General features: G+C 50.6%; 1 protein-coding gene across 1 annotated transcript in view; it reads right to left on the reverse strand.

The window, feature by feature from the left end:
- Nucleotides 1-13,790, reverse strand: part of DMBT1 (deleted in malignant brain tumors 1) — a 61,178-nt gene that overhangs the window by 14,510 nt on the left and 32,878 nt on the right. Inside the window, 16 exon segments of the mRNA XM_045068963.1 lie at nt 622-666; nt 2,266-2,298; nt 2,899-2,925; nt 3,366-3,689; nt 4,448-4,492; nt 5,323-5,355; nt 6,321-6,353; nt 6,954-6,980; nt 7,426-7,749; nt 8,512-8,556; nt 9,388-9,420; nt 10,384-10,416; nt 11,016-11,042; nt 11,472-11,795; nt 12,555-12,599; nt 13,431-13,463. Coding sequence (XP_044924898.1) covers nt 622-666; nt 2,266-2,298; nt 2,899-2,925; nt 3,366-3,689; nt 4,448-4,492; nt 5,323-5,355; nt 6,321-6,353; nt 6,954-6,980; nt 7,426-7,749; nt 8,512-8,556; nt 9,388-9,420; nt 10,384-10,416; nt 11,016-11,042; nt 11,472-11,795; nt 12,555-12,599; nt 13,431-13,463 — 1,431 coding nt within the window.

Genomic DNA, 13,790 nt, shown 5'->3' on the forward strand with positions numbered 1-13,790 from the left:
GGTCAATCCTCAGCACAGGGAAGAGCAGAGATGTCCCACTCAGCTCAAGGCTGAGGATGCTCCACTGAAAGAAGCAACCCAGGACTTGGATGGAAGTGAGGGGGTAGACAAGCCTAATGCGCCCTGGACACACCCAGCATGGAGCTCTCCAGCTGAGGGGCATGACGGGACCCGTGCCTCAGAGGACAACATCTAGTTTTCATAGCATTCTGACTTGGTTCTGCCAACATCCAGGAAGGAATGCTCCTCGGAAGAGAGGTACCAGCCCAGCACATGGCCCTCCTCATCTCAGGGCTTGACCCCATGGCCTGGGAGCCACAAGACCAGCTTAGTTCCAGCAGTCCTAGAGAAGCCTCCAGGGCTTCCACGGAGCCCCTAGGGGAGGACCTTTGCTAAACATAAGCCCAGGTTCCCCATGGAATCAGTGGGCCACCCTGTAAGATGAGACCCGGGATCTGATCTTCAGAGACTTCTCTCTCTATCCCCCAGCGACACACACGCACACACACACACACACAGGAAGTTATGGAAGGACACACCTGAGATACCTCCTTTCACTTCCAAACCGAAGCTTTATCTAGAAGCAGAGAATGATTCTGGGAGGGTGGACGAAATACTTACCGAAATCTGTGGTTGAAGCTGTGGTGGTGGTGAACCAGGTGGTGTCTGTATAGGGCAAAAACAGTAAAGACCAGAGTTAGACAGCATGGAAAGCATTTTGTGAAAATTGCATATGGCAGGCATGGTGAACGTTATCCATTTGCATCCTGCCACACTCCCCCTGCTCTAGTCTCCTGCTCTGCTAGCTTTTCATGGACAAAGGCGTTGGAGAAGCGAACTAGGTGCCTCCACATCTCTAAGCCTGGCTTGCTCTTTTGTCCTGTAGAAAAGGTTTGCAACGGGTCTCTCTTCAGTCATGTATATCTGAGGGCTTTGGCATAGCAAAACTTGGCAGAAAGAGTCAGTGGTGCTGAGGGTCCCTATGGAGCCAAATAGCTCTCTCAGGACTTAGAACTCCTCCGTCACCTGGGACACTCCCATCCCTTGCAACTGCCTTGTTAGAAGCACATCTGTTTCAAAGGAATCTGGCACTGTCCCTGACCCAGGGACAGGAGCCAGCCTGCCCTGCTGGCTCTTTGGTAGGAGGGCGCCAGTCCTCAGTGTCCATTCTCCCACTCAACCTATCTGCCTGGATTACATGAGAGCTGAGATTCATGGTGCACGGGCCAGTTCTCTGAAACCGCAGGAAGCCAATATTGGGACAGTTTCCCCATACTGCATGGAACTCATGGACTCATGGGAAGGTGACACTCTTAAGGATGCTACCTCCAGTTAAGACTCCTGTGAATCCCACATCTAGTTAAGGATTGCCAGGATCTCAGTGACAGTGGGACCAGTTTCTACATGCTGTAAGGCACACTGAGCCAGGGACTCAGGGCCAGGACTGAATCCCTCAGTCCACTGGGAGATAAGGGAGGAGATCAGTGTCTCTGCCAACATTCTGATGTTACAACAGCCTTGATGGCCACCGGACCACGTATATAGCAAAGACCATAGAACACTTAACATTAGAAGAGTTAGCATTTAGTGAGCACATTCTATGTACCAGGCACTATGTTAACTTTAGTCCAGTAAACTTATTGCTTTCCTCTGGGAAAAATTGGGGAGGGATGCAGAGACTCAAAAAGTATTCTGCATCAGAGGATCATTCCTAAGAATCAGGAGACGTGAACAGCGCAAGTGTCCTGCAATTCAGGACTAGTTCACTATTTCATGCTCACAGCTGTGTAACGAAATACAAGGCAGGCATTTAAATGGCTGCGGAGAATATATCCAATGACAGAATCAAGCGGCCATGTCATTTCTTAAGAGCGAGGGAAAGCTATCGAGCAACAGCCATGAGGTAAACTTTACTTGGAAAGGATCGACTATTGGTGAAAATATCCATTCATTGTCTCCCTTCCTTCTCTCAAAGCTCCTGAGGTAACCCAAGAAATGCATCATTTAAGTTTCTTCTTTGAAGAACAACTTATTTCACTTGCTTAGAGGAAGGGGAAGTAGGTCTCCTCATTAAAACGAAAGTCATCCACCCGGCAGCGGAATAAAAAGGCTGAGTGTCTGGAAGGTAAGAGGCTGGCTGTGTGTGGGCAGCCTGGGAGCCTTATACAGCAGGGATTGTACTAACAGGCTGACCTTGGATGTGCATTGACAGACCCCTGCTGCTTCCACAGCCCAAGCCCTCAGGTGGACAAACGTGAGACTTACCAGTATTGGTTGCAGGTGATGAATGCCACCAATCTGGAAGGAAAGTGAAGTGACTTTAGGATTTTATTGGGAAAGTTTTCATTCTATGGTCATTAGTTTGTAAGGAAACGTAACTCTACACAAATCTCTCCCTGACAGCAGCACTTCTCAGAACCTGGACAATTCCAGTGTGCACTGCGAATGGCCCAGATGGGCGAGAGTGTGGAGCTACCCTGCACAACACACTTGGCACTGAATGTTGTCACTGGGGGGCAAACTAAACCTTGGGGATTACTCTCCCAACGGGATAGGATTCTGGAACACACAAGCCGTGGTTGGCGTTTTCCTTGTCCTATCTCTCAAATGATCACATTTCTGACTTGAGCAGTTGCTCTGCTCTGAAATGAGCAGAGGAGACCAAAAATCCTTCCGCTGCAGCTCCTCCTGGCAAACCTGGCAGCGGACAGTGGCAGGGGATCTCGGTGGGCCCTGAGGCTAGGCTAAGTTGGAGCCAAAGCCCTGGGGACGCAGCTGGTCACTGTAACAAATACTAGAGTCCTCCAAGAGAAGGGCCAGACCTCTTCTTTAGTTTCTGGAAACATGAGAGTTGAATTCCAGAGAGGGCACATGCTGGGCTCGGATACAGCTACTCACCTGGGGTAGTAGCAGTGCTTTGTACTCCTACAAAAAAAGAGGACACATTGTCAGTTTCCGGGAAGACTGTGCAGAAAAGCCTTACGGGGTCCAGAGAACCAGAAATGCTGAGTGCCTGACCCCTTGTTGCTAAGAAGACTTTCAGAGAGGGGTCCTGTGGTAGCCGAACAGTGGATACCACCAAAAAAAAAAAAAAAAAAAAAAAAAGTACTGCAGGAATTTGTTCTCACAACTTTTATGCCCACTAACACACGGCTGTTCGACAGGCTGATAAAGATGCTGTGTCCTCCCGTGAAACACAGCCACATCAGTATGGTTGGAGATTGGTGATGCAACGTTCCTCTCAATCTAAGAGGGAAAATGGCCGCGCTTCGGCAAAATTAGAAAGATGAAGCGACCGTGAGAGAAAATAGCTCTTCTAGAGAATTAACAAGCAGAAGTAGAGGCTCCAAATCTTGAGGACCCACCTGAGCAGACAACACCAGCATCTTCTCCATGGCCACAGTTGTGCGAGTTCCAGCCGTTGTGAGGGCAGCTCCACAGGTAGGACTCGTGCCCGGAGCAGCGCACGTCATCCAGCACAATCGGCCCTGAGCCTTGACCAAACCGGGCACTTCCGGGGGCCGACCTGGCCCAGCCGCAGCCCAGCTGCCTGCACACCACGTTGGCGTCATTGGTGTCCCAGCTGTCGTCACACACGGTGCCCCAAGAGCCTCGGTACAGGACCTCCACGCGGCCCTGACAACGGTCACCTCCGTTCACCAGCCTCAGGGCCAAGCCTGAATCAGTCCCTGAGGGATCCAGAACAGAAATCTCCCTTCATGTCTTTCTCAAGCTCATAAGCTTAGAATATTTGTAAGGCCCAAAGGCTTGATCCCGAACTAATCCTCTGGCACGGAATGACCTTCAACATGCCAAAGGTCAATCGTCAGCACAGGGAAGAGCAGAGACGTCCCAGTCAGCTCAAGGCTGAGGATGCTCCACTGAAAGAAGCAACCCATGACCTGGATGGACGTGAGGGGGTGGACAAGCGTAATGCGCCCTGGGCACACCCAGCATGGACCTCTCCAGCCACTGGGGCATGACGGGATCCGTGCCTCAGTAGACAACTTCTAGTCTTCCGTAGCATTCTGACTTGGTTCTGCCAACATCCAGGGAAGCGATGTCCCTCGGGAAGAGAGGTACCAGCCCAGCACATGGCCCTCATCTTCTCAGGGATCGACCCCATGGCCTGGGAGCCAGAAAACCAGCATAGTTCCAGCAGTCCTAGAGTGGCCTCCAGGGCTTCCACGGAAGTCCTGGGGGAGGACCTTTGCTGAACATAAGCCCAGGATCCCCATGGAATCAGTGGGCCACCCTGTAAGATGAGACCCGGCATCTGATCTTCAGAGACTTCTCTCTCTAACCCCCAGTGACACACATGCGTGCGCACACACACACAGGAAGGAGGTTGTGGAAGGACACACCATGAGATGCCTCCTTTCACTTCCAAACCCAAGCTTTATCTAGAAGCTGAAAATGATCCTGGGAGGGTGGACAAAATACTTACCGAAATCTGTGGTTGAAGCTGTGGTGGTGTCGAACCAGGTGGTGTCTGTATAGGGCAACAACAGTGAAGATCAGAGTTAGACATCATGGAAAGCATTTTGTGAAAATTGCATATGGCAGGCATGGTGAACGTTGTCCATCTGTATTCTGCCTCACTCCCCCTGCTCTAGTCTCCTGCTCTACTAGCTTTTCCGGGACAAAGGCGCTAGGGAAGCCAACCAGGTGCCTCCACATCTCTAAGCCTGGCTTGTTCTTATGTCCCATAGAAAACATTTGCCACGCTTCTCTCTTGACTCATGTAGATCTGAGGACTTTGGCATAGCAAAAGCTTGATGGAAAGTGTCAGGGGTGTTGAGGGTCCCTATGTAGCCAAATAGCTCTCTCAGGACATAGAACTCCTCCGACACCTGGGACACTCCCATCCCTTGCAACTGCCTTGTTAGAAGCACATCTGCATCAAAGGATCAGGTGCTGTCCCTGACCCGGGGACAGGATCCAGCATGCCCTGCTGGTTCTTTGGTAGGAGGGCGCCAGTCCTCAGTGTCCATTCTCCCATTCTACCTATCTGCCCGGATTACATGAGAGCTGAGATTCATGGCGCACGGGCCAGTTCTCTGAAACCGCAGGAAGCCATTTATTGGGCAGTTTCCCCATACTGCATGGAACTTCATGGACTCATGGGAAGGTGACACTGTTAAGAATGCGACCTCCAGTTAAGACTCCTGTGAATCCCACATCTAGTTAAGGATTGCCAGGATCTCAGTGACAGTGGGGACCATTAAAGTGTCCCCAGGTTCTCCAAAGAGAGTGGTTGTGTCAGCGCGACAGCAGGGTGAGAGGGACATAATAGCCTGAGGATTGTAGCCGCGGACTCACCTGGCTGGCGAGTTGTGAACTGAGGCCAAGTGGCTGAGAGAAAGAAACAAGAGTCAGTCACACAGCACACAGGTGCCCCAACAGGACCATGGGTTGAAGAAACTCAGCTATACCACCTGAGATCCAGTTTCTACATGCCGTAAGGCACACTGAGCCAGGGACTCAGAGCCAGGACTGAATCCCTCAGTCCTCAGGGAGTTCAGGGAGGAGATCAGTGTCTCTGCCAACATTCTGAAATGTTACAACAGCCTTGATGGCCACCGGACCACGTATATAGCAAAGACCATAGAACACTTAACATCAGAAGAGTTAGCATTTAGTGAGCACATTCTATGTACCAGGCACTATGTTAACTTTAATCTAATAAACTTATTGCTTTCCTTTGGGAAAAATTGGGGAGGGATGCAGAGACTCAAAAACTATTCTGCATCAGAGGATCATTCCTAAGAATCAGGAGATGTGAACAGAGCAAGTGTCCAGCAATTCAGGACTAGTTCACTATTTCATGCTCACAGCTGTGTAACGAAATACAAGGCAGGCATTTAAATGGCTGCGGAGAATATATCCAATGACAGAATCAAGTGGCCATGTCATTTCTTAAAAGTGAGGGAAAGCTATCGAGCAACAGCCACGAGGTAAACTTTACTTGGAAAGGATCGATTATTGGTGAAAATATCCATTCATTGTCTCCCTTCCTTCTTTCAAAGCTTCTGAGGTACCGAAGAAATGAATCATTTAAGTTTCTTCTTTGAAGAACAACTTATTTCACTTGCTTAGAGGAAGGGGAAGTAGGTCTCCTCATTAAAACGAAAGTCATCCACCCGGCAGCGGGATAAAAAGGCTGAGTATCTGGAAGGTAAGCGACTGGCTGTGTGTGGGCACCTTGGGAGCAGTATACAGCAGGGAGATTGTACTGACAGGCTGACCTGGGATGTGCATTGACAGACCCCTGCTGCTTCCACAGCCCAAGCCCTCAGGTGGACAAACGTGAGACTTACCAGTATTGGTTGCAGGTGATGAATGCCACCAATCTGGAAGGAAAGTGAAGTGATTTTAGGATTTTATTGGGAAAGTTTTCATTCCATGGTCATTAGTTTGTAAGGAAACGTAACTCTACACAAATCTCTCCCTGACGGCAGCACTTCTCAGAACCTGGACAATTCCAGTGTGCACTGCGAATGGCCCAGATGGGCGAGAGTGTGGAGCTACCCTGCACAACACACTTGGCACTGAATGTTGTCACTGGGGGGCAAACTAAACCTTGGGGATTACTCTCCCAACGGGATAGGATTCTGGAACACACAAGCCGTGGTTGGCGTTTTCCTTGTCCTATCTCTCAAATGATCACATTTCTGACTTGAGCAGTTGCTCTGCTCTGAAATGAGCAGAGGAGACCAAAAATCCTTCCGCTGCAGCTCCTCCTGGCAAACCTGGCAGCGGACAGTGGCAGGGGATCTCGGTGGGCCCTGAGGCTAGGCTAAGTTGGAGCCAAAGCCCTGGGGACGCAGCTGGTCACTGTAACAAATACTAGAGTCCTCCAAGAGAAGGGCCAGACCTCTTCTTTAGTTTCTGGAAACATGAGAGTTGAATTCCAGAGAGGGCACATGCTGGGCTCGGATACAGCTACTCACCTGGGGTAGTAGCAGTGCTTTGTACTCCTACAAAAAAAGAGGACACATTGTCAGTTTCCGGGAAGACTGTGCAGAAAAGCCTTACGGGGTCCAGAGAACCAGAAATGCTGAGTTCCTGACCCCTTGTTGCTAAGAAGACTTTCAGAGAGGGGTCCTGTGGTAGCCGAACAGTGGATACCACACCAAAAAAAAAAAAAAAAAAAAAAAAAAAAGTACTGCAGGAATTTGTTCTCACAACTTTTATGCCCACTAACACACGGCTGTTCGACAGGCTGATAAAGATGCTGTGTCCTCCCGTGAAACACAGCCACATCAGTATGGTTGGAGATTGGTGATGCAACGTTCCTCTCAATCTAAGAGGGAAAATGGCCGCGCTTCGGCAAAATTAGAAAGATGAAGCGACCGTGAGAGAAAATAGCTCTTCTAGAGAATTAACAAGCAGAAGTAGAGGCTCCAAATCTTGAGGACCCACCTGAGCAGACAACACCAGCATCTTCTCCATGGCCACAGTTGTGCGAGTTCCAGCCATTGTGAGGGCAGCTCCACAGGTAGGACTCGTGCCCGGAGCAGCGCACGTCATCCAGCACAATCGGCCCTGAGCCTTGACCAAACCGGGCACTTCCGGGGGCCGACCTGGCCCAGCCGCAGCCCAGCTGCCTGCACACCACGTTGGCGTCATTGGTGTCCCAGCTGTCGTCACACACGGTGCCCCAAGAGCCTCGGTACAGGACCTCCACGCGGCCCTGACAACGGTCACCTCCGTTCACCAGCCTCAGGGCCAAGCCTGAATCAGTCCCTGAGAGATCCAGAACAGAAATCTCCCTTCATGTCTCTCTCAAGCTCATAAGCTTAGAACATTTGTAAGACCCAAGGCTTGATCCCGAACTAATCCCCTGGGCACAGAATGACCTTCAACATGCCAAAGGTCAATCCTCAGCACAGGGAAGAGCAGAAACGTCCCAGTCAGCTCAAGGCTGAGGATGCTCCACTGAAAGAAGCAACCCATGACCTGGATGGACGTGAGGGGGTGGACAAGCGTAATGCGCCCTGGGCACACCCAGCATGGACCTCTCCAGCCACTGGGGCATGACGGGATCCGTGCCTCAGTGGACAACCTCTAGTCTTCCGTAGCATTATGACTTGGTTCTGCCATCATCCCAGGAAGGGATGTCCCTTGGGAAGAGAGGTACCAGCCCAGCACATGGACCTCCTCTTCTCAGGGCTTGACTCCATGGCCTGGGAGCCACAAAACCAGCATAGTTCCAGCTGTCCTAGAGTGGCCTCCAGGGCTTCCATGGAGCCCCTGGGGAAGGACCTTTGCTGAACATAAGCCCAGGATCCCCATGGAATCAGTGGGCCACCCTGTAAGATGAGACCCGGCATCTGATCTTCAGAGACTTCTCTCTCTATCCCCCAGCGACACACACGCGTGCGCACACACACACACAGAGGAAGGAGGTTATAGAAGGACACACCATGACATGCCTCCTGTCACTTCCAAACACAAGCTTTATCTAGAAGCTGAAAATGATCCTGGGAGGGTGGACGAAATACTTACCGAAATCTGTGGTTGAAGCTGTGGTGGTGTCGAACCAGGTGGTGTCTGTATAGGGCAACAACAGTAAAGATCAGAGTTAGACATCATGGAAAGCATTTTGTGAAAATTGCATATGGCAGGCATGGTGAACGTTGTCCATCTGTATTCTGCCTCACTCCCCCTGCTCTAGTCTCCTGCTCTACTAGCTTTTCCGGGACAAAGGCGCTAGGGAAGCCAACCAGGTGCCTCCACATCTCTAAGCCTGGCTTGTTCTTATGTCCCATAGAAAACATTTGCCACGCTTCTCTCTTGACTCATGTAGATCTGAGGACTTTGGCATAGCAAAAGCTTGATGGAAAGTGTCAGGGGTGTTGAGGGTCCCTATGTAGCCAAATAGCTCTCTCAGGACATAGAACTCCTCCGACAACTGGGACACTCCCATCCCTTGCAACGGACCTGTTAGAAGCACATCTGAATCAAAGGATCGGGTGCTGTCCCTGACCTGGGGACAGGATCCAGCCTGCCCTGCTGGCTCTTTGGTAGGAAGGCGCCAGTCCTCAGTGTCCATTTTCCCACTCAACCTATCTGCCCGGATTACATGAGAGCTGAGATTCATGGCGCTCGGGCCAGTTCTCTGAAACCGCAGGAAGCCATTTATTGGGACAGTTTCCCCATACTGCATGGAACTTCATGGACTCATGGGAAGGTGACACTCTTAAGAATGTGACCTCCAGTTAAGACTCTTGTGAATCCCACATCTAGTTAAGGATTGCCAGAATCTCAGGACAGTAGGGACCATTAAAGTGTCCAAAGGTTCTCCAAAGTGCAGTGGTTGTGTCAGCGCGACAGCAGGGTGAGAGGGACATAATAGCCTGGGGATTAAAACCACAAACTCACCTGGCTGGCGAGTTGTGAGCTGAGGCCAAGTGGCTGAGAGAAAGAAACAAGAGTCAGTCACACAGCACACAGTTGCCCCAACGGGACCAAGGGTTGAAGAAACTCAGCTATACCACCTGAGATCCAGTTTCTACATGCCGTAAGGCAAACTGAGCCAGGGACTCAGGGCCAGGACTGAATCCCTCAGTCCAATGGGAGATGAGGGAGGAGAAAGTGTCTCTGCCAACATTCTGAAATGTTACCACTGCCTTGATGGCCACCGGACCACGTATATAGCAAAGACCATAGAATACTTAACATCAGAAGAGTTAGCATTTAGTGAGCACATTCTATGTACCAGGCACTATGTTAACTTTAGTCCAGTAAACTTATTGCTTTCCTTTGGGAAAAATTGGGGAGGGATGCAGAGACTCAAAAACTATTCTGCATCAGAGGATCATTCCTAAGAATCAGGAGATGTGAACAGAGCAAGTGTCCAGCAATTCAGGACTAGTTCACTATTTCATACTCACAGTTGTGTAACGAAATACAAGGCAGGGATTTAAACGGCTGCAGAGAATACATCCAATGACAGAATCAAGTGGTCATATCATTTCTTAAGAGCGAGGGAAAGCTATCTAGCAACAGCCACGAGGTAAACATTACTTGGAAAGGATCGATTATTGGTGATAATATCCATTCATTGTCTCCCTTCCTTCTCTCAAAGCTCCTGAGGTAACCCAAGAAATGCATCATTTAAGTTTCTTCTTTGAAGAACAACCTATTTCACTTGCTTAGAGGAAGGGGAAGTAGGTCTCCTCATTAAAACGAAAGTCATCCCCTTGGCAGCGGGATAAAAAGGCTGAGTATCTGGAAGGTAAGAGGCTGGCTGTGTGTGGGCACCTTGGGAGCCCTATACAGCAGGGATTGTACTGACAGGCTGACCTGGGATGTGCATTGACAGACACCGGCTGCTTCCACAGCCCAAGCCCTCAGGTGGACAAACGTGAGACTTACCAGTATTGGTTGCAGGTGATGAATGCCACCAATCTGGAAGGAAAGTGAAGTGATTTTAGGATTTTATTGGGAAAGTTTTCATTCCATGGTCATTAGTTTGTAAGGAAACGTAACTCTACACAAATCTCTCCCTGACGGCAGCACTTCTAGAACTTGCACCATTCCAGTGTGCACTGTGAATGGCCCAGATGGGCGAGAGTGTGGAGCTACACTACGAAACGGACTTGGCACTGAATGTTTTCACTGGGGGGCAAAGGAAACCTTGGGGATTACTCTCCCAACGGGATAGGATTCTGGAACACACAAGCCGTGGTTGGCGTTTTCCTTGTCTTGTCTCTCAAATGATCACAATTCTGACTTGAGCAGTTGCTCTGCTCTGAAATGAGCAGAGGAGACCAAAAATCCTTCCACTGCAGCTCCTACTGGCAAACCTGGCAGCGGACAGTGGCAGGGGATCCCGGTGGGCCCTGAGGCTAAGCTAAGTTGGAGCCAAAGCCCTGGGGACGCAGCTGGTCACTGTAACAAATACTAGAGACCTCCAAGAGAAGGGCCAGACCTCTTCTTTAGTTTCTGGAAACATGAGAGTTGAATTCCAGAGAGGACACATGCTAGGCTCGGATACAGCTACTCACCTGGGGTAGTAGCATTGCTTTGTACTCCTACAAAAAAAGAGGACACGTTGTCAGTTTCTGGGAAGACTGTGCTGAAAGAAGCCTTACGGGGTCCAGAGAACCGGAAATGCTGAGTGCCTGACCCCTTGCCGCTAAGAAGACTTTCAGAGAGGGGTCCCATGGTAGCCGAACAGTGGATACCACCAAAAGAAAAAAAAAAAAATTACTGCAGGAATTTGTTCTCACAACATTTATGCCCACTAACACACTTCTGTTTGACGGGATGATAAAGATGCTGTGTCTTGAGACACAGCCACATCAGGATGGTTGGAGATTAGTGATGCACGTTCCTCTCAATCTAAGAGGGATAATGGCCGCCATTCAGCAAACTCAGAAAGATGAAGCGACCGTGAGAGAAAATAGCTCTTCTAGAGAATTAACAAGCAGAAGCAGAGGCTCCAAATCTTGAGAACCCACCTGAGCAGACAACACCAGCATCTTCTCCATGGCCACAGTTGTGCGAGTTCCAGCCATTGTGAGGGCAGCTCCACAGGTAGGACTCGTGCCCGGAGCAGCGCACGTCGTCCAGCACAATTGGCCCTGAGCCTTGACCAAACCGGGCACTTCCGGGGGCCGACCTGGCCCAGCCGCAGCCCAGCTGCCTGCACACCACGTTGGCGTCATTGGTGTCCCAGCTGTCGTCACACACGGTGCCCCAAGAGCCTCGGTACAGGACCTCCACGCGGCCCTGACAACGGTCACCTCCGTTCACCAGCCTCAGGGCCAAGCCTGAATCAGTCCCTGAAGGATCCAGAACAGAAATCCCCCTCATGTCTCTCTCAAGCTCATAAGCTTAGAACATTTGTAGAACCCATGGCTTGATCCCAAACTAAATCCGTGGGCACGGAATGACCTTCAACATACCAAAGGTCAATCGTCAGCACAGGGAAGAGCAGACATCCCAGTCAGCTCAAGACTGAGGACGCTCCACTGAAAGAAGCAACCCAGGACTTTGACGGAAGTGAGGGGGTAGACAAGCCTAATGCGCCCTGGGCACACCCAGCATGGAGCTCTCCAGCCACTGGGGCTTGACGGGACCCGTGCCTCAGTGGACAACTTCTAGTCTTCCGTAGCATTCTGACATGATTCTGCCAACATCCCAGGAAGCGATGTCCCTCGGGAAGAGAGGTACCAGCCCAGCACATGGCCCTCCTCTTCTCAGGGATCAACCCCATGGCCTGGGAGCCACAAGAACAGCTTAGTTCCAGCAGTCCTAGAGAGGCCTCCAGAGCATCCACGGAGCCCCTGGGGGAGGACCTTTGCTAAACATAAGCCCAGGATCCCCATGGAATCAGTGGGCCACCATGTAAGATGAGACCCGGCATCTGATCTTCAGAGACTTCTCTCTCTATCCCCCAGCGACACACACGTGCACACACACACACTCACAGATGAAGGAGGTTGTGGAAGGACACACCAGGAGATGCCTCCTGTCACTTCCAAACCCAAGCTTTATCTCGAAGCTGAAAATGATCCTGGGAGGGTGGACGAAATACTTACCGAAATCTGTGGTTGAAGCTGTGGTGGTGTCGAACCAGGTGGTGTCTGTATAGGGCAAGAACAGTAAAGATCAGAGTTAGACAGCGTGGAAAGAATTTTGTGAAAACCATTTGGGGCAGGCATGGTGAACGTTGTCCATCTGTATCCTGCCACACTCCCCCTGCTCTAGTCTCCTGCTCTACTAGCTTTTCCAGGACAAAGGTGCTGGGGAAGCCAACCAGGAGCCTCCACATCTCTAAGCCTGGCTTTTTCTTATGTCCTGTAGAAAACGTTACCACGCTTCTCTCTTGACTCATGTAGATCTGAGGGCGTTGGCATAGAAAAGCTTGGTGGAAAGAGTAAGGGGTTCTGAGTGTCACTGTGGAGCCAAATAGCTATCTCAGGACAAAGAACTCCTCGTCACCTGGGACACTCCCATCCCTTGCAACTGCTGTCTCTGCCTCGTTAGAAGCACATCTGTGTCAAAGGAATCTGGCACTGTCCCTGACCCAAGGACCAGCCAGCCCTGCTGGCTCTTTGGTAGGAGGGCGTCGGTCCTCAGTGTCCATTCTCCCACTCAATCTATCTGCCCGATTACACGAGAGCTGAGATTCATGGCGCTCGGGCCAGTTCTCTGAAACCGCAGGAAGCCATTTATTGGGACAGTTTCCCCATACTGCATGGAACTCATGGACTCATGGGAAGGTGACACTCTTAAGAATGCGACCTCCAGTTAAGACTCTTGTGAATCCCACATCTAGTTAAGGATTGCCAGGATCTCAGTGACAGTGGGGACCATTAAAGTGTCCACAGGTTCTCCAAAGAGCAGTGGTTGTGCCAGCGTAACAGCAGGGTGAGAGGGACATAATAGCCTGAGGATTGTAGCCGCGGACTCACCTGGCTGGCGAGTTGTGAACTGAGGCCAAGTGGCTGAGAGAAAGAAACAAGAGTCAGTCACACAGCACACAGGTGCCCCAACGGGACCATGGGTTGAAGAAACTCAGCTATACCACCTGAGATCCAGTTTCTACATGCCGTAAGGCACACTGTGCCAGGGACTCAGAGCCAGGACTGAATCCCTCAGTCCTCTGGGAGCTGAGGGAGGAGATCAGTGTCTCTGCCAACATTCTGAAATGTTACAACAGCCTTGATGGCCACCGGACCACGTATATAGCAAAGACCATAGAACACTTAACATCAGAAGAGTTAGCATTTAGTGAGCACATTCTATGTACCAGGCACTATGTTACTTTAGTC

The sequence above is a fragment of the Mustela putorius genome, unplaced genomic scaffold, assembly GCF_011764305.1.
Source record: "Mustela putorius furo isolate JIRA1106 unplaced genomic scaffold, ASM1176430v1.1 tig00003909_pilon_pilon_pilon, whole genome shotgun sequence".
Taxonomy (NCBI): Eukaryota; Metazoa; Chordata; class Mammalia; order Carnivora; family Mustelidae; genus Mustela; species Mustela putorius.